Source organism: Poecile atricapillus, chromosome 10 (genome assembly GCF_030490865.1).
Source record: "Poecile atricapillus isolate bPoeAtr1 chromosome 10, bPoeAtr1.hap1, whole genome shotgun sequence".
Taxonomy (NCBI): Eukaryota; Metazoa; Chordata; class Aves; order Passeriformes; family Paridae; genus Poecile; species Poecile atricapillus.
Window position 1 is genome coordinate 6,150,577 of NC_081258.1, and position 25,055 is coordinate 6,175,631.

At 42.0% G+C, this 25,055-nt stretch overlaps 1 protein-coding gene across 1 annotated transcript in view; it reads left to right on the top strand.

Moving 5' to 3' along the window:
* Positions 1-25,055, top strand: part of LOC131582656 (neural-cadherin-like) — a 59,232-nt gene extending 34,177 nt beyond the window's left edge. The window contains exons 17-33 of the mRNA XM_058846075.1: positions 580-863; positions 1,369-2,983; positions 4,045-4,138; positions 5,284-5,468; positions 5,682-5,911; positions 8,793-9,064; positions 9,914-10,128; positions 11,133-11,260; positions 11,814-11,941; positions 13,225-13,348; positions 13,930-14,110; positions 14,970-15,136; positions 15,819-16,083; positions 18,397-18,577; positions 19,514-19,758; positions 21,289-21,443; positions 24,373-25,055. Coding sequence (XP_058702058.1) covers positions 580-863; positions 1,369-2,983; positions 4,045-4,138; positions 5,284-5,468; positions 5,682-5,911; positions 8,793-9,064; positions 9,914-10,128; positions 11,133-11,260; positions 11,814-11,941; positions 13,225-13,348; positions 13,930-14,110; positions 14,970-15,136; positions 15,819-16,083; positions 18,397-18,577; positions 19,514-19,758; positions 21,289-21,443; positions 24,373-24,762 — 4,859 coding nt within the window. The 3' untranslated portion in view covers positions 24,763-25,055. The remainder of the gene's footprint in view (positions 1-579; positions 864-1,368; positions 2,984-4,044; positions 4,139-5,283; positions 5,469-5,681; positions 5,912-8,792; positions 9,065-9,913; positions 10,129-11,132; positions 11,261-11,813; positions 11,942-13,224; positions 13,349-13,929; positions 14,111-14,969; positions 15,137-15,818; positions 16,084-18,396; positions 18,578-19,513; positions 19,759-21,288; positions 21,444-24,372) is intronic.

Sequence of the window (25,055 nt, forward strand, 5' to 3'; positions counted from 1 at the left end):
CTCATAAAGGAGAGAGGGATGAGTACATGCTTCCATCTTCTGACCATGGAGCACTGCTAATTCAGCTTCACTGTATGGTGAAACACTGATTTTTTTGTTGTTGCACAAGTCCCAAGGACTGTTCTCTGTGTGTTTGTGAAATGCAAGGAAATCCTGACTGGGCTGGAATCTACCCACTCTGTAGGAGGCTGAGGGAAATGGGGTGAAGATGTACTGCAGAAGGATTTACCTACTCAAGGAACTTTTAGTTTGGTGCTTAGGCTGCCTGTAAACCTGCTCTGTAGTGTTGGACAGGGGGCCTGATGTGATGGATATATGGCACTTCATTTCTGCCCTCTAAATAAAGTAAAAAAAGAATTATTACTTCATTACATAGACACATTTTGTAGAGACAAACTGCAGCTGGACACACCAGAATTGAAAATGCTGCTAAGTAATCTGAGATAGCTGTATGCTTTAAAAGACCACAAAAATGATAAAAATAATACCACTAATCAGTTATTGTGTGATTTGTACTTCACCTCACCATCAATCTGTTTGAAGAAATATGTGTTTTCTGACACTGTTGGTAATTGACAGGAACAAATGCTAAACTACGGTATCAGATCACAGCTGGGAACACAGGAGGAGTGCTGGATGTAGATCCAGATACAGGAGCCATTTTCATTGCCCAACCACTGGACTATGAAGAAAAAAAAATGTATGAGATCCACTTGTTGGCCTCTGATGGAAAATGGGAGGACTATGCAGTTATCATCATCAACATCATGAATAAAAACGATGAGGCTCCAGTTTTTTCTATCAATGAATACTATGGAAGTATAATTGAGGAACTGGATGCCTTACCAATCTTTGTACTTCAGGTAGTGTATGCAGTTCCATAGATTATAATATTTTAATGAAAGAGCGCACATTATTGTACTGTGGTACAATTAAATTAAAAATAACTCAGCACACATATATTAATGAAGTTTAGTTTGACAAAGATTTTTTGTCACTCGAGAAGAAATGAACTTCTGTGGAAAAAAATTACAGGGATAGTAAGCAGGATAAACAGGATGGATCATTTTTTAAATAATAGGTAATTTAAAGTAGCTATCAGAACATCATACTTAAATTACCTGTATGAATATGAAAAATACAGTATTATTTTAGTACTAAAATTGTTAAATCGTTAACATTGTTAAAAATGCATATTTTCCTGCTTGGAATTGTCCCTGGAATTGTTATTTCCTAGCATGCACATGTTAATACCATGTCATATGATTTTGCTTGGACTCCTTTAGACTGGAGCAGCATATGGGATGTGATGCAGTCACTGCATATTTCATACTTTCTATGTTTTGTTTTTTTCCCAAACTTTTATAGGTTATGGCCACTGATCCTGACAGTGGTGTTGATGGAGGAGATTTGAGATATTCCCTGCATGGGTATGGTGCAGCTGATATTTTCACAATAGATGAGAAAACAGGCAGCATTTACTCACACAAGAGGCTGGACCGGGAAGAGAGAGCGCTCTGGAGATTCATTGTGTTGGCTACTGATGAAGGTGGAGGAGGACTTACAGGGTTTGCTGATGTGATCATCAACGTGTGGGATATCAATGACAATGCTCCCACGTTCACCTGCATGCCTGATGAGTGCAATGGGAATGTCTTGGAGAACTCTCCTGCGGACACCTTAGTCATGGAAATGGCTGCAGTCGATCGCGATGATCCAAATGTTGGTCTGAACGCTGTCCTGACGTACAGGATAACAGAGAATGTGAGGAGTGAGTTTGGTACTGACATGTTTAATATCAACCCCAATACTGGGACCATCCACGTGGCAGGGGGACTGCTGGACAGGGAGAGGACTGAAAGTTATTTTCTTACTGTTGAAGCAAGAGATGGGGGAGGGCTCACAGGAACTGCCACTGCCACTGTCTGGGTTGCAGACATCAATGATAACGTTCCAAAATTCACAAAGGGGCTGTGGCAGGCAGCAATTCCTGAGAACACTGCCATCGACTCAGAAGTCCTGCAGGTGTGTGCTACGGATGCAGATGTTGGGGACAATGCAGACTTGATGTTCAGTATCATCGGGGGAGACCCAGATGAGAAGTTTTATATTGAGAATGACAAAGAATGGCAGTGTGGCACTGTTCGACTGAAAAAGAAGTTGGATTTTGAGAATGCCCGTGAAAGACAGTTTAATCTTACTATTACTGTGGAAGATCTGGATTTTTCTAGTGTTGCAGTGTGCCTGATTGAAGTTGAAGACTCAAATGACCACAGCCCAGCTTTCCTCTCCCAGTTTATTCAGACAAACCCTGTATTTGAAGATGTGCCTGTAGGTACTACAGTAACCACAGTGAGGGCTACAGACAAGGACTCTGATTTGAATGGGAGGATTATGTATTCTATAAAGTCAGATTCAGATCCTATGAGACAGTTTGTGGTTGACCAGTTTGGTCACGTGGTTGTGGCAAATGCACTTGATCGTGAAGCCATTCAAAAATACACTTTAATTGTACAAGCTTCAGATCAGGGGACACCCGCCCGCACTGGAAGTGTTACAGTTCTAATTAATTTGCTTGATATTAATGACAATGGACCAAGGTTTGAGGCACCATACATGCCTGTAGTTTGGGAAAATACATTGAAGCCTGAAATAGTGCATATGAACCATACATCAAAGCTGCTTCATGCGTTTGATCCGGACTCTGAGGAAAATGGGCCACCCTTTACCTTTTCATTGCCACCTGATTATCAGAATTCCTTGGATTTTTCTCTTACTGACAACAGAAATAACACAGCAACTATAACAGCTTTGAGGTCCTTTGACAGAGAAAAGCAGAAGGTGTTTCACCTGCCAATAATTATAACAGACAGTGGGATTCCAGCCATGAGCTCCACGAGCACCCTGACTATAACGGTTGGGGATGAGAACGACAACTGCCACGAGTCTGGCCACAAGGAGGTCCATGTGTACAGCCACAAAGGTAAATGCTAGCTGGATGTTAGCTCACATTCTGGATATGATATCAGATTCATGAAATAGTAGAGTTTTACACTTAATTTCTTTCTTGCAGTCTGTTAATGAATTTCTTTAATGGTTTACATACTTCAAAACTGCAGCTCCTGTTCTGCAAACTACTAAGTAAAGTAGAATAATTGAAATATATTTGTAAAACTCAGACTTTAGTGTGTCAAAGATTATCTACAAAAACCTGTTAGCTGCAAACAGGTATATACTGAACTTGCAGAAAAAGTAGTATTTTTATAAACCCATAAAATTTATTTTCCATTAATGAGTGTTCATCTACAGAAAGTATTTTGAAGTTACATCTTCTGAGTTTGGTATGCCTAAATTAGAAAAAGATGTGACCAGATTCTACTGTAGGAATGAGAGAATGAAGTGTCTAGGTTGGCTTGACTCCAGATTTGAACCTTAAGAATCTCCCATATTACTGAACCTGGACTGTGGATTTCAAAAGTCTCCTTCCCTTGATTTGTTCCTCTTGCTGTTTTAGAAAAATTGATTGGATGTTCCACTTCTGTGCCAGCCCCCAAGGGCCTGAAAAATCACCAAGAACTGGCCCAACTTGGTGTTTTCTTGCCCTTTTCCTTTCCCCACTCTTGTCCTTCTCTCCCAGCTGTACCCTGTGAGATGCTTTCCCTCTTTTGCTGGGTTCCACTTGTGTGCTCTTCAAAACAATAGAGTGGCAAGGAAACATTTAGAATTAACTCCTGATATAGTGATTTTTAATTTTTCTTTTGTCTGAGAGTTTTTTAGAGAGTTGCGTTTATGTTTGATTCTGGTGTTGTTTTGTGCTGTTTCCAGCTTTTCTTCTTTCATGTGACATCTCCAATGTGCTCACATTGCCAGAACTGGCAGAAATCATATGACAGGCTATGCATTGGTTTAAGAATCTGGGTTCATAATCATCACTAAATTGAGCAGAAGTCGGAAAATAATAAATGCAGTAATGAATGTGACAGAATATAAAGTGCACTGAAAAGCAAAAATTAAATGCAGATTTATTATAATTTATCTCAACAGGAAAATGGTCAACAACAGTGCTTGGGGAAGTGTTTGCACCAGATCAGGACGACTGGGACAATAAAACATTTCTCTCTGAAGGAAAACTGCTCAAGTGAGAATTCTATTTCTGTCAAAATGAGTAATATTTATGCTTCTATAATTGTTTTGCTCACCATGTATTTCTCTGTGTTCAGGATGTGCATAAAGCCAGGGTTATTGAGTGTATTAAGGGACGTACCTTTTGAATGCTTTTTCCTTTTTCACTTGGGTTACTAGGTATTAAGAAATTATTGCATGAAATATTTTTTCCAAGACAATGCAGGATCACACTATGATGTTGATTTTTAGTCAGATGTCATAGTTAATTTACGTAAAAATGTGCATTCTTGTAATGCTTCAGTTTAAAAATAGGCAGAGTTTCTAACGCTTGCTCTCAGATGTTAGGGTTGATGGAATACAAATCCTGAATTTAAAAGCAAAGAATAGAGTAATTTCATCAAAAGTGGAAGGGAATTTGGTGCTCTCCTTTGATGGCTAAATATACAATTGCATGTGAAAACCATGACTCAGATTAGTGAGGTTTTTTTCCTGTTAATTGAAATGTTGAATTGGACCCTTAATTCCTACTTAGATATTATTTATGGCATAACTATATGCTGTCTAAAAGGGAAGAAATGGACATGAAAGTGAACGTGAATTTTAGTTGGGCTGTGACTGAAGGTTTAAAAGCTTTAGGGAGAATTAAAGACTTTCTGACCATCAGCAGCCCCTGGGCCTGTTTCCATGCTAAGAGGTCACTGTTCCATGATAATGGTCGTGGACTGTTTCCATAATTGCTGATTACTGGCATTTGAGGTGGCAGATGAAGATGCTGTGAGAGATTTTTATACAGACTTACCCTGTTCCAGATAGAGATGTGAGAATCTGGAATGATCAGTGTGTGTTTGTCACTCCCAATTGCTGACCTCAGAGGCTTGTCCCTGATGACTGTGCTGAAGCACCTGGTTCAACAGGACATTGCTTTTGTTCAAATCTGGGAAAGGCTGAGTGGCAGGAACATCTCTATAAGATCTGCAGATTGTCATTTCTCAGTTAAGGTGCCTGAGGTGCCTTTCTGAGGTTGCTGGATAATTCCCATGAGTTTTGGCCCTGTAACCTTCACACTAACATTTAAGGCCTTTGGAATGGTATTAATGAAAAAAAAGAGTCCTCAACTTCTAATTTGTTAAGATTTCCTAATTGAAGTTTTCTGTCTAGATCTTTCAGATTAAATCAGAGGACTGGGTCTTTGCTGATGGTGGATAACACTCCTCAGGGAACATACAACTTAAGAGTTAGAGTTTCTGATGGAGTTTGTCCTGATGTTATATCTACAGTACAAATCCATGTCAGAGACCTGGAAAATGAAGCCATACAAAACTCAGCCACTGTGCGTTTCTCAGGTTGGTTTTATTTGCTGGTGAGAGTTTAGATGAGCTGCTTCTCTAACTGAATGTTTATGTAGTGTAGGTATTACTACATCAGTACTTGATTTGTTTATTACTGTAGGGCACTTTCTGGTATGTTTCTATATTGTTAAATAAGAAATGAATTGAGAAATTAACCCATGAGCTCCCAGGTTCTCACGTTTATCTATTTTTGAATCCCCTGACCAGATGTCACAGCAGAGGAGTTCATAAGGAGAGATGAACATGGCAAAACGAGACTTGGCCAGTTCAAGGATTTCCTTGCAGAACTGTTATCTGCAAAGCTGAATGATGTGATTGTCTTCAGTGTGATGAGCAGGGATGGAAAACAGACAGATGTGAGATTTGCAGTCCGTGCTGGCTCAGCCTATTACAGACCTGAGAAACTGCATGCGGAGATGGCAGCGTTTAAATCTGAGGTTTGTTCTCATCTGTGGAACTCAGCCAAACACTGAGTTTGCAGGGTGTATATCCCAAACCTCAGTGGAAAACTATACTGCAAAGGGTTTTATTGCTTCGTTCAGGGCAGACACACCTGTCAAACAAGTGTTTAATTCAAGCTTCTTCCCTTCATTTGAGTGGCAGACATACTGGCATTGTATGTTTGCACCAGCTTCAGGTTCAGTGTATAGTCACTGGAGAGCTGCAGAAAAATGGGTCTGCATTGCTGTCATGGGATCCCTGTGCTTTCTCCAGTCACCATTTCATTGTGTAATCCCCAAATCCCCACATCAGCTTGTGTTTAGACAGAGTGGAGGCTTGATGCCACCCTAACCAGAAGTTCTTCAGTACTGAGAGGTGACACTTAGAGGAAAAGTGCTGCTGGAAGAAGGACTTTGTGGTTTAGGGAAGAGTTGCAACAGGGAAGTTGAGGTGGAGACAACCAGTCCTGTGGTGGTTGCATTTATCTCACCAAAGGATAGCTTCAAATACAAAGTCACATCTTCTCTCAACTTTTTTTACTGTTGTCAGGGGAAAATATTTTTTGGATGGAAGATGTTTTCCTCCTCTCCTTGGTGTTCCCTAACTGTCCTGCTGTCTGAATTACACGCAGTCTGTCTTGGCCACACCTGGATTTTTCTGCAGCCCAGCACAAAGGCAAAGTGACACTGCTCAGCTTTTCACTTGCCCTGGCTTTATTTGGGTTTAATATGTGGTACATCATATGGATGTTTTTTCCAAAGAGAAATTGGCACTTTCCATTTGTGTGAATATGGTGGAGTCTGCCTGAGTCTGGGAACCAAACAGAGCTGTCTTAACTTACTACCTGCCTTCTTCTTGGTGTATCTTGAATGGCTCTGTGGATTATGAGAGTCCTCAGAGTGACCAAATAGGGAATGCCAGAGGCAGAGAGTGTTCATGAGGAGTAATGACTGCTTCTTTTGCATATTTATTGAATTACTGCAACAATAATATAGAAAATCCTATAGATTTCAAATATTCTCTGCCATAATACATGACACCTGAATTCATCAAAGTGGTAACAAGGGGATTGCTTCACGTATTTTAATGAAAAAATATGTTTTTATTAATTATATATCACCTTTCAATATTTAATGAATAGCTCTAGTGAGTGATCACCAATAGTTTATAGAAAACCAATCATAGCTGGAGAATTCCTCCAGTAGTTTTTCTATGTGTATAACTATAAATATAGAAAATAAGTAATTAGCACTGGAATTATTTATTGAATTGTTACATAAAGAATATGTTTATATTACCTCCTGGGGATATAGTTTTACAACAGCAATTTTTATTTAAGCAGAAAAATAGTCCATTCTAATACTTTAAAGGAGCCAAGGTTGTTTATATACAGTTTTTCAATAACAGTATTACACAGATGTCTAAATGTGCATTACAGACTCTCCACTGATGGTGATAAACGTGGGCAGCAGACACAGCCCTGCATTGACAGGATGCATCATGTCATTATAAAATACACTCTGTGCCTCTGGGGGCATGGGCATCAATATATATTATGATATTTGAGAATATAGAGACAAAGGATTATAAAGATCAAAGTTCTTACAGTGGTGAACTGAGATGACTACAGAAATGAGAAAAAAATAGAAGCACTTTAGTATTTATGTATTTGTTTTGATCTTTTCAAAGCTTATTTTTAAGTTATTTGCCATATGTTTTACCGTTTGGAAAAAAAAAAAACCAAACCCATATTAAATACATAAGGCTCTCTAGTGTTAGTTTTACATTTGTATACCTTGTTCATTTGTGTACCACTGTGAGAGTAGTGAGGTCTTTTGTCTCACTCACCCAAACTCAGGTTTGGGTACTAAATACACATTTCAGTGTATTTGAATCACTAAATACAGATTAAGTTCTGAAGCTTTATAGCAGACACTTGTGCAAAATTCCCAAATAAGTGGAAAGAACAAACTGTGATAATTTAGGTGTACAGGCTGAAGGACAAAAAGCCAGGACTAACGGCAGCTGTGTTCTTGCCTTACACTGTGAGCAGCTCCCTTCCCCCTCTCTCTGCCAGTGCTTCCTTGCTCCATTTGGAATGGAAATTGTGGTCTCAGAATCACTTTTCCTACATTACCAGACCTGTGGTTACAGTGAGGCTCTTTTTATTTGGTACTTGGGCTTCCAGGTGCAACCCCAATTAACAATAAAAACTGTGAACTAGCAAAGATTAATGTAGCATAAAACACAGTATCCAGTATGCTGAACTGACTGTGTTTTGTTGCAGACAGCTGGACATGAAATGTAAATTTATGATGCACAAATCATTAGACTGAATCCAAGTTGCTACAGAGTTGTCTTGTCAGGTCACTGTCTGTGGCCATGATTATTGAAAGGAGCTCAGTTCTGCATTTTCCTGTGTCTGTATCCTTTTGTGTGAGAGAATGTAAGAAATAATATCTGGGTGTTAACTGCTGAGGAAGGATTTATCCTGGCTTGAGCTGAAACACTCCTGTGGCTGTTGAAGTGCAGAGAGGTGTGATGCAGATGCTGCAGCTCAGAAGGTGGAGTGTCACTGCTCTCAGAGCTTTGGTCCTTGGAAATAATGTTGTTAGACCAGTACACATTCAATATGTTTACACTCAGTCATGTCAATGATTAAGTTTTTAGGAAATGCTGCTGCTGTAATTTTTTAATGAAATGTTTCCTGAATTTTTCAAATAATTTTTCTTGCCTGAATAATTTGGGATGTTACTAAGCAATGCTCAAGAAACTAAATGCTGCATTAAGTCTCTGATGGCTTCGATTTTTCAGAGCTGAGGTAAAAGCTTTCCGTGGGATGAGAGTGGTGATGTGTTAAACTGTCTTTTCTCTTAGATGCAGTCAGCTCTGCAGCTGAACATTTCCCAGATCGATGTTGACGAGTGCAGGAGTGCCAACTGCAGCGAGGGCTGTACAAACCAGCTCAGTGTGAGCGACATCCCCACCGTGACAGACACCGGGAGCGTGTCCTTCGTGTCCCTCAGCACCTCCAGCCGCGGCACCTGCGGCTGCTCCGCCCGCGAGCGCCCGCACCAGCCCTGCTCCTCCTACCCTCGCAGCCCCTGCCTCAACGGGGGCCTTTGCATCGACACTCTGAGTGGCTACAGGTGAGGAAACCTGCATTACAAGGTGTTTCTCCTCTCTGGTTTTACAGAGTTGAGTGGTGCTTACAAGGTACAGGTCTGAAATAACCATAAGTGTACTTTTGTCTGGAGGAGAAACAAAAAAGCCCCACAAGTGCACTGGGGTGTAAAGCTGATGGCAGCAGGGGATTTCCTGCTGACCCCAGTGGGGCTGTGGTCCCAAAAAGTGTGTGAATAACAAAGAAAACCCTGGGGAACATGTAATTGGCACTTGCCATTTTTTAGGAGCATCTAATTCAGGATGCTCCTGTGTGCCCTGTTTTTTTTTTAATTCAGGCATGTGTGCCCTATTTTTTTTTTCCTCTTTTCCTGGAGAGTAATAATAAAGGTGAACATCAATGGTAGCAGCAGGGATGTAGGAGTGAAATGTAGTTCAAACAATGGGTGATAAGGAGCCTGAAAAACATTAGATAGTAAACTTGCTTTATTATAGCATCACCTGGCGTGCAGCAGTATTCCCTTAGTGAAATTAATTCCAGCTAGGAATTAACCTCCTGGAGTTTACTCTGGAATAAATTGATGTTTGGTGTTCTGTGTTGTTTAGGAAAAAAAGTTCATTGTTATCAAAAACTTGGCCTCAAAAATACTTCTCTTTTTTTTTTTTTTTTTAAGGAGTTGATATAGGAAATAAAAATACTTTGTACTCTCAGCGCATTTTAATAATTGCCAAATACCACTAAGGTTTTGCTAAAACCTTTGTTTTTCTGTTTTTTTTAATTGTGATTTAAGTTCTGTATTTGCTGCATGTAAAACCAAAAAAAAAAACTGAACATGGGGAAATTTTGACTATTTCTTCTGTTTGTGGTCTTTCAGATGTCTTTGTCCTGCTTCCTTTCATGGACCAGACTGCCAGCAGACTAAGCACAGTTTCCATGGAAATGGTTATGCATGGTTTCGTCCCATCAGACCTTGTTTTGAAAGCTCACTCTCTCTAGAGTTTATTACTGTGGTTCCAGATGGACTTCTACTATATAGTGGCCCTTTATCAAATCCAGAACCTGGGAGTATAGAAAACTTCATTGCAATAGGTACTTCTGCAAAAGGGTGTGAAAAAATTAAATGTTTTTGGGAACAGATTGTTTGTGACCAGTGTAACAAGTAGACTATGAATTCTGTTTTTCCATTTAATGAGGTAACTTATTTTCTGGTGTAAAAATATTTTGAAGCATTTCCTAACTGGTCTTTCTCCTTTGATGTCTATTTTTGCAGCCTGCACCTCTGGCTTTGGGTTCTTCACAGAGTTGTAGAAATGAAGGGGAAAGCAAAACAGACAGATTGATATATATATATAAAAAAATACTCTGCCTAGAAAAACTGTGGTTCTATAAAGGAATTTAGGTGCTTTGAAGATACGTATTACATGAGTAGTGCAGTCTTAGTTGCATGTCATTCTTATCTAGTTTGGTAAGAAAAGAAATCCACTTAAACTCCCTTTGGTCTTGGGGCAATTTTGCACATTTTTTTTGAACAGGCAATGATGTGATGGATGAATCCAGCCCCACGTGCCATCGTAGGAAGATTCATCCACAAGTAGAACTCAGTGCTTTATGTTGACACATATTTAAAAGGTTACTGCTGCTTGTTTTTTGTGAATTAACATACAAATGCACAGTCTGGTTGGCATTTTATATTCCCCTGATTAATTGAAAGGTAATGTGGTTGAGTAGTTAATAATTTACCTCCTTTTTTGCCTTGCTTTGCAGTTACTTGTAAATTTGAGTAGTAGATGGGAAGGAAGAAATCTGCATGTATTAATTGTTTTAGAGCATCATAAAATTGGAGATTGCTTCTCAGGAATTAGTTTCAGTGTGTTGACACAGAAGTGGAATAATCTAAAGTATATAAGTAAATAATGCACTGAATGACTACTTCTGCTTAATAAAAGACATAGGGTATAATTCTGCTTATTTCTGTAGTGAACCCCCTGTATGTGAATAGCAGTAACCATTAAATCAGTACAATCACTAATGGCTGAGATACCCAAAAGTGACATTTTGTAGCTGAATTTAATGTCTTGTTTGTGTTGTATTAGAACTCTCCAGTGGTATTCCTGTGCTGAAGATGAGCCATGGCTCGGGTTCTGTGGTGTTGCAGTTTCCAAGTCACCTGAATGTAGCAGACAAGAAGTGGCATCAACTTGAAGTCAGAACCAATGGTCAGGTCAGTTATAGGATTTTTTTTTTCCCACATCAGGATATTAATATTTCTAAAATATTAATTCCAAAATATTCTAAAATATTTCCCTGTGTAAGACAGGAAGGTAGAAAGAACAGCCTTTCAATAAAGAACAGATAATATGTATTGTCTTAACTGTTCATGTAAGTTTGATGAGTAATAGAAATTTTTGGGACAACCTCATTGTGAATTCCAAATCCACTGATGTTGTGACCCATATGCCGCAGTCTTTAGCTTCTATAAGCTCTGCCACAGCACATGTAGAATGTGCTGGAATCCATTACTTATGCACAAGAAGGAGATGTTTATTTACTTGCAGTTACAGGTCTTGTGTAAGTGGCTAAAATACTCCAAAGTACAAATAAAGTTGAGAAGTGCCTGCTTTTGCTAAATGGTTCCATTTTAGCTCTACTGTTTATTGCAAGATAAGCAGAGCACTGAAAATCCCAGCCCTTGTTGCTTGGCAGTCTGCAAGCAGTAGCAGATGAGGATTTGGTGTTGGGGCAGTGCTATCTCAGCGTGCTGTGTCCTGGCACAGGATGTCCGCTTCACTCTGGATCGGTGCAGCGCGGCCGTGGTGTCGGAGATCGAAGGGGTTGGCCGCTGGCTGTCCACTGAAGATCGCACAAATTGTGAAGTCCTGGGCTCTGTTCCACGGAGAGCGAGGTACATTCCTGGAGATTCCCTGGCAGGCAGTTGATTCTAAGGCCTGTGAACATTTGACCTGTTAGACTGAAGCTGAGTTATTGATGACTAGGAACATCGAATCATTTCCTCTTTTCTCAGGCCTTCTAGGCCAAGCCTGGACCTTACAGCACTAAACAAATTTTAAGGAACCAGCCTTCCTTTGACTAGTGCTGCAGTACTAAGTGACAACCCCAAAACACTGTGGCTATTACTGGAGCTGTTGTGGGTCTTGTGTACCACCCTCCACCCACAGGATTTCTCTCTGTTCATCAAGTCACTGTCAGCCTGATCTTTAAAACCTCACGAATTTAGGCCAGTTGACACGGGAGTCCTGGGTCCAGTTTGTGCCCCACAGTGCAGGGTGGACGGGGAGCAGCTGGTACAGTCCAGAGAAGAGCAGTGACTGATCAGCTCATCCTAAGAGTAAGCACCAAGAACGAAGGAATTGAGGTCAGTTACCAGAAAAAAAGGAAAACTAAGGAGAGATATGATAAGTCTCTGTGTGCATAAAAGAATAGTCCAAAGAGGATTTAGACAATCTCTTCTGTACAGGGCCTAAAGTAACAGTGAGGAATATTCAGGTTATATTTTAGGGAAACCTTTGTACTAACAAAGGTACTTCAGCTGTGGAATAGATAGTCTGAGCAAGAATTCCGATGAGCATTGGGATTAAGCCTTGTCCACAGCTGCATGGAGCTCTCCTGGTCATGAAAGGAGCACAAAAAAAGGGGAAAATATAAGGAAAATGAAAACAAAAGAAATTAATTGATAACTCTGGGAAAAAAAAAGGTTTGAGGACTGAAATATATGGAGTTTTTGGCTTGGGGAGATGACTGGGAGACAGTGCAGGGCTTGGACATGTTTACCATGTCTTTTAGACCACATGGACCCAAATTTTAGATTTCTGACTTTTGTCATACACAGAACAACCTTTGTTGTAATATTCCTACAGCATAGGATGTCTGTACACACAGAGCACTTGAAGGAGAATATGGTATCTAGAATAACTGACTTGACTTGAACACAAACACCCAAATATAATTAAACTTCCAGGAAGTTTCACTGTCATGTTTAAGAAAATACCCTTTATTTTAAAAGGCCTTATTTCAGAGAGAGAAGATAAAGTAGTTGCATTCTACTGTTATGTTATGTTACATTATAAAGCCTGTGTTATTTGAAAATGCAGTGTATTTATTTGTTTTTCTCCCTGTGTTTGAAGGTAGATGCTGTGAGTATTTTTATTATTTATATGATTTTTAAAGGTATTTGAATGTAAACCATGTTCTCCAGCTGGGTGGTGTGAAGGAGTCGTTACCATATTCCTACCCACAGCTGCTACACAAACATTTTTCTGGTTGCTTGCGCAATTTCATCGTGGATACTCAGGTAAGAGCAGAGTAATGTTTGCTTTAGCAGAGAAGAAAACTTCTTTATTCAATTTTTCAGAGATTTGTATTCCACATGAAACTTCTGCTTCCATCAATGTATTCAATGCCCACATGCATCAGTGTAAAATACAAAAAAATTCTGGGTTTTTCTGTGATAATTAGAATAAGTACCTTGAAAAGTTATTTCTCAATAGAAGGAGATGTATTAATGAGGCAGGAACTGTGTGTTTGTTTATCCCCTGCTTCATGCAGCTGTTTTCCAAGCTTCTTTGTGCATTCAGAGAACTTCTGAATGGCGATTGTACGATATATTTATGCCAGCTGTCTACTTTGTTAGGAAGTATTAGGGGATTTCTTGTTTTTATAGTCAGTTGAGTTTATTCAGAGGCAAAATACGCTCTTGATAAAATCAGCTGAAGTCTGAATGTCAAAAAGCAAACTGAGTAACTTAAGCAATGCAGATGTGGCTTAGTAACTTGAGCAATGAGACTGAGACAGTGAAGTGGTGCAGCTATTTCTGTTTAAACATGAAATATGTTTCTCGAATAATATTTTTATGTCATGAATTGTCTCTTGAAGGTATATGACCTTCAGTCTCCTGCAGAGTCCCTGAACAGCTTCCCTGGCTGCACCCTGACGGATGGGAGCTGTGAGACCATGGGATCTTCCTCCTGTGGTATCCACGGGAGGTGCCTTGGGGACTGGGGCTCGTTTGCGTGTCACTGTTTGCCAGGCTACCACGGTTACCGGTGTGATAAAGGTGAACTCTGCTTTTCTCTTTCATTAGGGGTAGGCTGCTAAATTTTACAGCACAGGAAACTTCAAATATTTGCAGGTAATGTTTGTTGAAATGATTTTACATGACCTTATGTAAAGCCATGTTGCAGTGTAGTTGCCTGTGATTGTTAACAATTTCTTTTCTAATTCCCTTTCAGAAATTGCTTTCTCAGTACAGGATCATTTCCTCCTGAGGGTGTTTGTGCAATGACTGTATAATGACATGGCTGCATGACAAAAAAAATGTGAAAAAAGTATTTTATTTTATTACAGTTGTTTGATTTGCATCTGTTTACACTTTTAGAAATATCTAATAACCTAAAAAATATGCATGTGCCAGTACCACTTTCTGTGCAGAATTAGAACCATACAAGTGGAATTAGAAATCACTGCTTTGCTGGTGTCAGGAAGAGACTGCTGGCTTAAGGAGCTATGCTTTGGGAATAGTAGGATCTTTAGCTCTCATGGAGCCAAAGTTTGCAGCAGAAAGACAATTATAAAATAGCAGGTTGTGAAATTTTATTGTGATACTTAAGACTTGGCCTGCAGTCTGCTCTCTTGGTCAGAGGTGCTGCTTCCCTGCTCTCACCCCATCTGAGCATTTTAAGGAGGAGCATTAACAGGATCAAGTTGGGTGGGAGAACACCTCTTTACAGAGGAAAATAAAGCATGAGTGGAGAAGCTGTGGAAATACATACAGGAGCATGTCCCAAAGGACAAGTTGTCTCACGGATCCGTGCTGTGCATCGCAGTTGTTTCCTTTTACTTTAACCCGTTACTATGACATTAAGGGCAATAATCAGGTTTCCCTCTCCTCACGAGGGCTCTTCTCTCCCTTCCAGTGGCCAAGGAGTACAGGTTTGAGGCAGGCAGCCACATCCGCTACCAGCTCCCTGTCAGCGTGTCTGTGCGCAGGACGCTGTTCCAGGCTCTGGTGCGCACGCGGCAGCCCGACAGCGTCATCGCCACCGTGCGCTCCCGCGGCAGGGACGAGCACATCACCCTGCAGGTGAGGACACCCCACACAGACAGTGACACTCGCTTCACAGATGGAAACAGAACAAAAACTTTATGCTGAGCACCAAGGCTCCAGAATTTGTTTCATGGATAGATACATCTGATCCTTTACTTGAGATACTGGCCACTCAGCTGTGGTATCCCATTGGATTTTGATGCCAGTTGCAGAGAAACACAGATTCTACACAGAATAGGATGAATAGGGTGTGTACCTGGTGTCCTTTTGAGCCATGTGGCCAGTTCTGCATAGTTCAAACTCTGCCAAGCAAGGTGCCTGTGGCAGTTCTAATGATGTCAGGCTCCCAAATTGACAACCTTCTCATTTTATACACATCACTGAACAAGTCATCTGTTCAGCCAAGTTGGTTTGAGCTGTCATTGTAGCTGTAATACACCAGACTCTCACCTATTTAAAGAACCCCATAAATTTGTGCAAGAGAGATCAGTGTAAAATTACTCCTAAGGTGACATAGATACTACTGTGAGTATATTGCTACCACATTTAGGTTGCCTAGTTCAGTAGCACCTGAAGTATTTTTATATTACACCTAAATGTGCAGTGTAAACATACCCTAAATTTAGACAAATGCTTTAAGATTGAAGTTACAGATCAGTACAGAATGCCAGACAATGACTTTACTTTTCTTTCTTGCTATTTGTTAATTGTTCACAAGGTTGTTCAGGGACTCTTAGTGGTCTCATACAATCTGGGTGATGGAAACTATTCTTTAAGCCTTCCCTCCTACCACATTGATAATGGTGAATGGCATCACATCACACTGGAGAGAAATGAAAATGAATTTACTCTTCGCCTTTATGAAGGAGGTGGGAAGAGAGAGATTACTAAAGCAGCAGGAATATACAAAGAGATTGTCATTGACCCCAGCAGCTTGGTCCTTGGAAACACCTACCCATTCAATCAAAACAAGAGTTTTCAAGGTAGGAATTTTCAATCTTGGTTCATAATATGGGCCTGTAAAAAGGCATATTGCAGGAAATATTCTTGTTTATGTAGAGTACACAGATTTCATGTATGACCCTTTGCAGCAGGGACAGATAAGCTGTTCTGACCAGGAGAAGGTACAGCAGGGAATGGCCTGCAAATACACTTGGCTACTGGACCTGGAATAATGATGGTCACTTCTTGCCTTGGCTGCAGAGAGTTTGTACCTGGAGATCCAGAAGCTTTTCCCAGATGGACTGTGCGTGGCTCCCTGCCTTGGATAGACAGAAGCTGGTTCAGTGCATGGTTCTGTCCAGTGTGCTTGGCAGCTCTCTTTCCCTCCCAAACACATTTATTCCTATGCTAAAAGCAGTTTTTCCATTTTGTATGTGCATTGCATAGCACCCACCAAACCCTGGTTTATTACCTCGATATTACTGGATTTGACACTCAGTTAAAGCATTAACTAAAATTAGAAATGGTTTATTGAATTAGAGCTAAAAATCTGAATTTTTAGCAACTTGAGTGGATAAGGTCATGATGTCTGTTAAAAGCAAATCAGTTTCCAGCCTGGAAATTGAGTACTTCCACAAAGGAGAAATACAAAGAACAGCAAGTTTGGGATATCCATGGCAGTTCTTTACTCTGAGCTCAGCTGGAAGTTTGCCCTTTGCCTAAGCCCCCACAGTGTCAGTAAAGCAAATCAGCACAGCTTTTATTGCCAAGGAACACACATTACTGCTGGTTAAACCTGCCTGCTGTCTATAGGTTGCCTTTCTCCCATTACCTTTGCCTCTTAGTCCTCTGGGCTCTAGGTCCTAGTAAGTCTACTCAAAGCAAGCAGGTCATCTTTCCACCACGCAAAAGTACTTCAGTGAGTAATACAAAAGTGCCTGGAGAGAAATTAAATAGAGTAATAATTTACAACTTAAGTGTATCACAAATTATTTAGAAAAAGATTGTTTTCTATTGCTTTACTAGAAGTATTCCAATAAATAAAGTTTATGATGTGAATTAGAGAGTATATTTTGAATTTTTTATTTATGGGAGTAATAGTGTTTGTTTTTAAGTAAATAAAGAAGTCAAATGGTTGCATGAAGATCATTTTAATTAGGACTATTAATGTTGCTGCTAAGTAGCTGAAACTTCAAGGACTTCAAAGTCATAAAATGTACTTAATTAATCAAAGCATATGTTTTCATGCTGAGGCATCTCGTGCATACAAAGTTAATGTCACATATCTTCAGTACAAATTTTCTATCCCTGACTGAAGACTCTCTCACAATTATTTGTGGTTTGCTCTTCATTCTATAAAGGTAAGCCATAAGCTACAGTTTAAAATCAGCCAAACACAATTTTTACTGGTACATTGAAGAATAGAACAGGTTTTCCACATGTAAGAGATCCTCCACAATATTTTGACTTTCCTATGGAAATCACAGTGGAGGGGGTACATATTCCACTGACTACCTTAGGCAAATAGAGGCCCTGTCATGGTTTAACCCCATCCAGCCTCCAGCCCCTCAAAGCCTCTCTCTCACTCCCTACCAGCAGGATCAGGGGGAGAACTGGAAGGGTAAAAGCTGGAAAACCCCTGGGTTGAGATAACAACTTTAATAAGGAAAGCAAAAGCCATGCACACAAGCCCAGCAAAACATGGAATGAATTCCCTGCTTGCCAGGGGCAGGCAGGTGTTCAGCACCTCCAGGAGAGCAGGGAACATCCTGTGGAATGGTTACCTGGGACGACAAACACCTTCTCTCCAGACATCTCCCCTTCCTTCTTCCCCTCACTGCATATCCTGAGCATGCTGCCACATGCTCTGGAACGTCCCTGGGGTCAGTGGGGTCACCTGTCCTGGCTGGGTCCCTTCCAAGCCTCCCAGGCAGCCCCAGCCCCTCCCCAGCATGGCCCTACAAAAAGCAGGAAAGGCTTTGGCTCTGTGTGAGCCCTGCTCAGCAATGACATAAACATCTCCTTCTTCTCAACCCTGTGTTCAGCACAGATCCAAAACACAGCCCAACACCAGACCCTGGAAAGAGAATTAAGTCTTGCCCCAGCCAAAACCAGGACAGGCCTGTAGCAGCACTTGATTCTTGTGGAAAACACTGGGAATCTTGATCTAAAACTTTAGTAAATCCAGTCCAAAAGAGAAGGACAAGGCTATGAAATTATAAGTGAATTCAGTCCTGGATTTAAACTTTGATGGCCTGTGTCCTTTGTTAAGCATAAACTGCCAAATCTTACAGCTGCTTCAAATAATTCTTGCTGAATGGTTTTTAAAACTGTCTCTTTGTTCCTTGCTGTAGGATGTATGAAGGATGTCAGATTTAACAACTACAGAATCCCTCTGGACACTCAAGGGAAGGAGCTGGTGTCAGTATTGAGTGCCCAAGGCATCAAAGAAGGCTGTTCTTCGGAGGCCTGTAGGAGTAACCCTTGCAATCAGGAATTTGTTTGTATTGATTTGTGGATGATGCATGAATGCAGGTAATTGGTAGAAATAGAAGCACAAAACTCTTCAGAATGAGGTGGGAAAGGGTGAATGTTGAAGTATGCAGATTGAAGGCTGGCACTGGCAATCTCATCAAATCCCTGGAACCACAGTGGCACACACTGGACACCTGCACAGGGAGCAGGTTACTGTGTCCTTACAGAAACCACCACAGCTGATGTAAATCAGCCTGGCTCCAGGGATTCTGGAGCAAGTTCAGCTGCCTGTCTAAAGGAAAACATGTAAAGAGCAGCAGCAGATCCAGAATGCTTGTAAACCCTGGAACCAGGACAGGAGTGTGTGTGAGCTGGAGTGGCACAGTTCCCTGGCTGTGCTGTGAAACCTGTGCTGTGCAATATTAGTGCTTTCTCTTGTGAGGGTCTGATTTCTTACACTGCCCTGTAAGATGCTGTCACCTCTGTTCCCTCCCAGGCTCCTCCTGCTGCATTAGGAACAACACCACACTATTGAGCTCGGATTCTTGTGGTTGTGGCTGGGGTCAGGACAAGACTAATTCCTGTTGCTTGTGGTGTGCAAATGAACGCTTTACTTACACACACTTTAATGTCTGCACACACTCCTGACTGCCACTGTCCACACAAATGGAGTTCTCTAACTCTGGAGAACATAGCACAGCTTGTCCTGCCTAGCTAGAACTGCAGATGCCAACCCAGCTGGTTCTCACAAGGATAACCTTGCAGAAGGCAGTGGAGCTACCCGAGTTCTGAAAGCCCCAGGCACACGGGTCTGAAGTATGGCTGCCTCAGGAAGGGCTACAACCTGTCATGATTTCAAATAACTTAATCCCCGTAGCTGCTTCGGAACCCATGTAAAAAGCATCACCAAAGTGTGTATTTTAAACTCTTCAGTGCTGCCTGTCTGTGGCTGTTTTCTCCCGGTCTAACAGTCCCGTTCTGCCCTGGTGTGTGCAGCTGCCCTGTGGGACACATGATCCTGGAGAACGCCTCAGGCCGGCAGTGTGTGTACACGGCGTGCGCCGAGCGGCCCTGCAACTACGGCACCTGTGTGTCCCTGTCCCCCACCGCCTTCCAGTGCCACTGCCCCGACGGCTACGCCGGGCGCCACTGCGAGATCACCCTGGCCATCTTCCACAAGGACACGGGGCTGAGCTTCACCTCCCTCTTCGCCATCTGTGTCTGCTTCCTGGCACTCCTAGGTAGCTACGGCAACTACGTCTTGTATTACCTGTGGTGAGCGCATGTGTCCACCTGTCCTGAGCAGCCATCGCCTCCTCTCCTGATGAAAACTCCTGAGGGAGACTCAGCCCTGCCTTCGTTCCTTTGCTGTGGTCCATCACTGATTTCTCATCCCTCTGTGCATCCACCGCTCAGTGAATCAACATTTGTGAGCTGTGGGAGGTCTCTGCAGTTTTGTTTTCTTCACATTTTCACGTCATTGCTGAGGAACTGTTCAGATGCATAATTGGAAGCAAATGCAATTGAACAGCAGGAGTGGAAATTGCTACCGGATAAGCATTGTTTAAAATACTGCTGAGCATGAAACAAATTTTTCAGTCTAGGAGAAACTTCCTGTCTGATAGGAATACATACATACGCTGGTCAGGCAGGAGCAGACTTTGCATCTTGCCAGTTTTGTCCCAGCTCCTAAACAGCTGATTCGGTCTTCCTCAGCCATTTTCAGGCTTAGGCATTGGATGTCGAAGAGGAGAACCAGAAGGCTCTTAGTGAGGAAGGATCACATCTTGGAGTATTTCCTTGTTTATTCAAGTGTCATGGAAGTTTGCCTCAGTAAAGACATAGGATTTTTCTCCTGGCTCTTAGTGTTAATGCAGTTTCATTCAGAAGTTGTAGTAAGAGTATGGAAATACCATAATTTTCCCCAACTCTGCTAGATACTATGTTTGCCATGCAAATATGAGCAGCAAATTAGTGGGAAGCTAAGTGGTATTACAGCTCTTGGAATCCCAGATAGCTGAGGTTGATAATAGATCTGTATGTTAGAGAATTGCAGGGCACAACCTCTGTGTACCCCAGTTTCAGTCCCAAGGTCATTTAGATGCTGCTCCACAGAACTGCTGCCCTGTAGATATTCTGTAAGAGGTTCTAATTTCTTTAGTTCACTGTACTGGTAATTTATGGTATTTGATGATTTGAGGTCTTACTCTGAGGTTTTATTGATTTTTATAGAGTCGGTAGCAGAGTGATGCACAAGTTTCTGTTTATAGAATGTTCAGTATCTGATGTTGAAACTTGTCAGTTGTGTAAATGCACTTAAGCATTTAAGAAAAATGTTTAAATTAATGAATGCAAAGGCAAAATGTGCCTGATTCTTGTTTTTTAGTAAAACATCTAAAAGTAATTTCCTTTTCTGTCTTGTGTCTTCTTGTGTTTCATTTGTGTGTAATTCTGTCTGTTCCTGTCAACATGTTATTACTTCTTTGCCCCGCTCTGTAATGCCTTTCCTATTTCAAAGTTCAGCTCCACACAGGACAGAGACATGTCAGAGACACCACTTGGTCTTTAACCAACTTTGAGTTGGGCTTTAAAGGGTGTTGCAAAATGCTCTTTAAAGGCTTTTCTTCTTCTGTGTTTGATGTTCACCACACTGGAAAGTGCAAACCCCAGACATTTGCTGAGAAGCCCAGAGTGCAGCCATGCTGGCCCTGCTGTGCCCTGGGGTTTACTGGTGCCTGCATCACCTGTGCTCTGCTCCTGTGTCCCCACAGCTCTGCTCAGTGCCAGCTTCCTCTGGGCTCACTGGAAGACGCGCAAGGGTCTGCACGGAGGCGTTTACCACGGATCTGCTCATCCTGAGGATCTGGAGGACATCAGGGAAAACATCCTCAACTACAATGAAGAAGGGGGTGGGGAGCAAGATGAAGTAAGGATCACTGTTATGTTACAATTAAGAGGGGACTGGTGCCTCAGAGTGCTATGGAAAATTCATTTTGTGCTTTGTCCTCAGCCTTCGTTCTGCTGATTCAGCCCTGCAGTTGGCAGATGAATTATTTGGAAGGGTCTGTACATGAGGGTGCATGTTTCCTTAGCAGAGATAAGTGCCTATCCATTTTTAATTTGTCTTAGAGCCAGTGCATGTTGGAAGGAGCCTGCAGGGCGAGTTTAGCAGTAGGGAACTAACAGCTGCTGGGTTCAGTTTTGGGGCTCAGGGGACACTGAGCTTCTCAGGGCTCATTTCTGCTGGAGCTCTAAGGGCTAGGTGTGACTGTTCCTCAGGTGTTCACACCTCCCTTGTTGGGAAGGGGAGTGCTGGATTGGCTCCTCTGAGGCCCTGAGGCATGTGGTGGGTGTGGAAGAACCTTTCTGCATTTTTGTGTTTTGGAGATAAATACACCAGTGAACACAAGCTGTTTATACTTTGGGTAGAGCAGATTATACCCAAAGCAGGTATTATTAACATTCCTGCTGGCTGTTCTAAGGTTTTAATGAGTCAGTGAAAGGCAGAGCTTTGAAGGAAGACGGTGGATATTATAAACAAGTACTCTCAATAGATGATTTACTGACCTATAGATGCTTTCTATGTTTATAAAAGGTAAGAAACTTCATTTCCAGCTGTTAATTTCATGGATTCAAGGGGTGGTGTTACTCTGCAGAGGTAATAATAGTCATGGTGCCAAGTGTGATGGGCCAAAACCAGCCAGTGATTTAAAAATATTCTTACTTGTAGGGTATCCTTATTTTCTTGGTGAATTAGTGGGAACGTAATAAACACAGACATTTCCCATGCGATAACATAGACAGCTATAAATCCTGTTTTCCTTAATCAGATTAACTTCCTCTGCAATATTTTGCAATTTTACACCCAGAAGGTCTCTTTGAGGAAATCTACAGTTACTGTATGACATGTTTAATTACTTTTGGAGAGTTCTTAAAATATACTCCTTATTTTAAGCAGTGGAATCAAATTAGTGACTTGATGATCTCCATCTGAGGCTATTACTCTGCCTGAAGAAACAGTGCTTGGAGTGAAGCCTCTCTGGGTTCTGTGTACTCTTCCTAAATTATTCAGATTTAACAGTTGCTGGGACTGCAACTGAAACTTTTTAAGCAAAAACATAGTTGTTTGTCTAGATTGAAAAAACCCAAACAAATCAGCCCCTAAAATACCTAGAATTACACCACTCTAGTTGTGTTCTAATGTTACCTACCTAACAAAAGGATCATGAGCCTGCTTGGGTAAGAGAGTTTAATTTTTATAATGTTTGTGGATGGTAGGGCTGTGGGGACAAGAGATTGTCATATGAAGGAGTTTCTGCATCTGGAATGAATAACATTTTCCCCCAGAGAAATTAGGAGCTCCTACAAATTGCAGGAGGTCAGTGCATTGTTAAGTATACACTGAACTCAGCTGACCACCAGATGTTAATAGCCAGCTCTGGACCCAGAGTCAGGACTTGGGTTTGTGGATGGCCAGCCAAGAAGGGTTTATTATTATTTATTTATTATTTATTACTATATTTATTATTAGGTATATATAAGGGGGTATATATTACAATTTCTTCTTATTATCAGAAGAAATGTGTCATTTTAATGAACAATTAGTAACAGTGAAGGATGATTTTAATATCACCCATTTCAGTGAAGGGATGATGCACAAATCTGTATTGGAACGAGCTCCCATTTAACTCGTGTACGATGAAAAGTTGCTCCATGTCATGGATTCTCCCAGTATCCATGCTCAGAGTGGGGCTCGACTGGGGCTTGCACTAATTTAGGATGTGCCTAAGGCAGGAATCTGGGCTGCAGGTCTTGGAGCTCATCACCAACACTCCTCAGTCTCTGGGGGAATGGGAGTAAGCAGCTCCTGTCCCAAACCCCCATCCTGCCACTTAGGCAGCTTCTTGATTGCAAGTGGGGGGAAATTTAAATTGTTCTCTGCCTCTAGGGGAAATTCAGCAGAGCTCACTGAGATTACCTTGGTTAATCTCTTACAGCATGGTTATGCACACTGCCATATGCTGGAGAACTAAAGAAATCTTTTGGGAAGTGCTGATTCCACACCTGTATTACTGATGGCTCCTGCTCCCATGAACAGTATTAGCAATACAAGTAATTATTTGTTTGTTCTAATGAACCTGTCAGCATTCTTCTTTGGCCTGTAAGTCAGTCCAGGGACATAACCTTGGGGTTGTAGGGACATGAAGGATGCTGGGGGACAGGATTTCACTTTCCCTTTGCAGGTGGCACAAAGATTCTGATCAGGGAATGCCATTAACTCTTGGCATTGGCAGTTTTGTGCCAGAGGTTGTGGCACAATTCCCAGACAGCATTTACTGTGGTTGTGCTGGGAGAGAATGAGTGCCTTTTTTGGGAGTAGGTTTACTTGGCTTTTACAGTTGTGCCGCTGCCACATAGTTAGGCATTATTCCAGAGACTGGTAAAATTTTATCAGAAATCACAGTAAATTTTTGAACTACTACTGCAGAAAGATTTCTTTAACGAGCTGTTTGTGAATATCCCTTCTCACCTCTTCCGACACACTTGTGGTATCAGTGTCCAATGATCATAAGACACTCAGATCTGAATTTCAGAACAGAGATCGGGGCATTTCTGTCAGCTTTATTTAGCTTTTGGCATGCAATCAGACTTGATTCTGACCCTGACTGCAGCACAGGTGTTCCTCAGGCTTTCTCAGGTGCATTGCAGGCGGCAGAGTTGGAAGGACACCGAAAAAACCCTTCAGGTGCTTACAGCGGACGGACCGACTCGGGATCCTTCTTTTATTCCCACCAGAACGTGAACTTTGGCGACGCACGGAGTATTAATTCCATGTGCCCGATTTCTCCCTGCAGGACGCCTACAACATGGCAGAGCTGCAGGTGTCCATCCAAGCGAGCCCGGCCTATTCGCTGCCCAGGAGGAAGGAGGCCGTGAGGGCGCGGCGCGGGGCGGCGGCGGGCCCGGCGGGGCGGGCGGAGCTGGGCCGGGCGCTGTGGGCGCTGCTGAGGGAGGCGGAGCGCAGCGCCCCGGGCCCGCCGCACGACTCCCTGCGAGTCTTCTGCACCGAGGGCGCCGGCTCCAGCGCCGGCAGCCTCAGCTCCCTCAGCTCCCTCAGCTCCGTCAGCTCCCTCAGCCCCGCGGCGCTGGGCGGCGGCAGCGCCTGCGAGGACATCCGCGAGTGGGGGCCCAAGTTCGAGAAACTGAGGGAGCTGTACTCGCACAGAGAGGCAGGAGACCTGTAGCTCCCCCAGGCTGCTCTTAGTTCTGGAAACAGCGGTGAAGCCCAGTTTTTTATACTCCCGCTCTCTATTACCCCCACCCGGCCTTTTTTCCTCTTTACAACAGGAATTCAAATTCCCACTAAGGAGGCAGCAAGTTGAAAGATGAGTAGGAGCTAATCCTGGGATATGTACTTGGAAGAACAAAGAGAGAATCTGGGCTACGCAGTCATTCACATACTGTGGTTAAGAAGTACAGGTATTTTTTGTCACTAAAGCAATGCAGGACTCTTGAGGGATCCAGTGCACACGGCCGG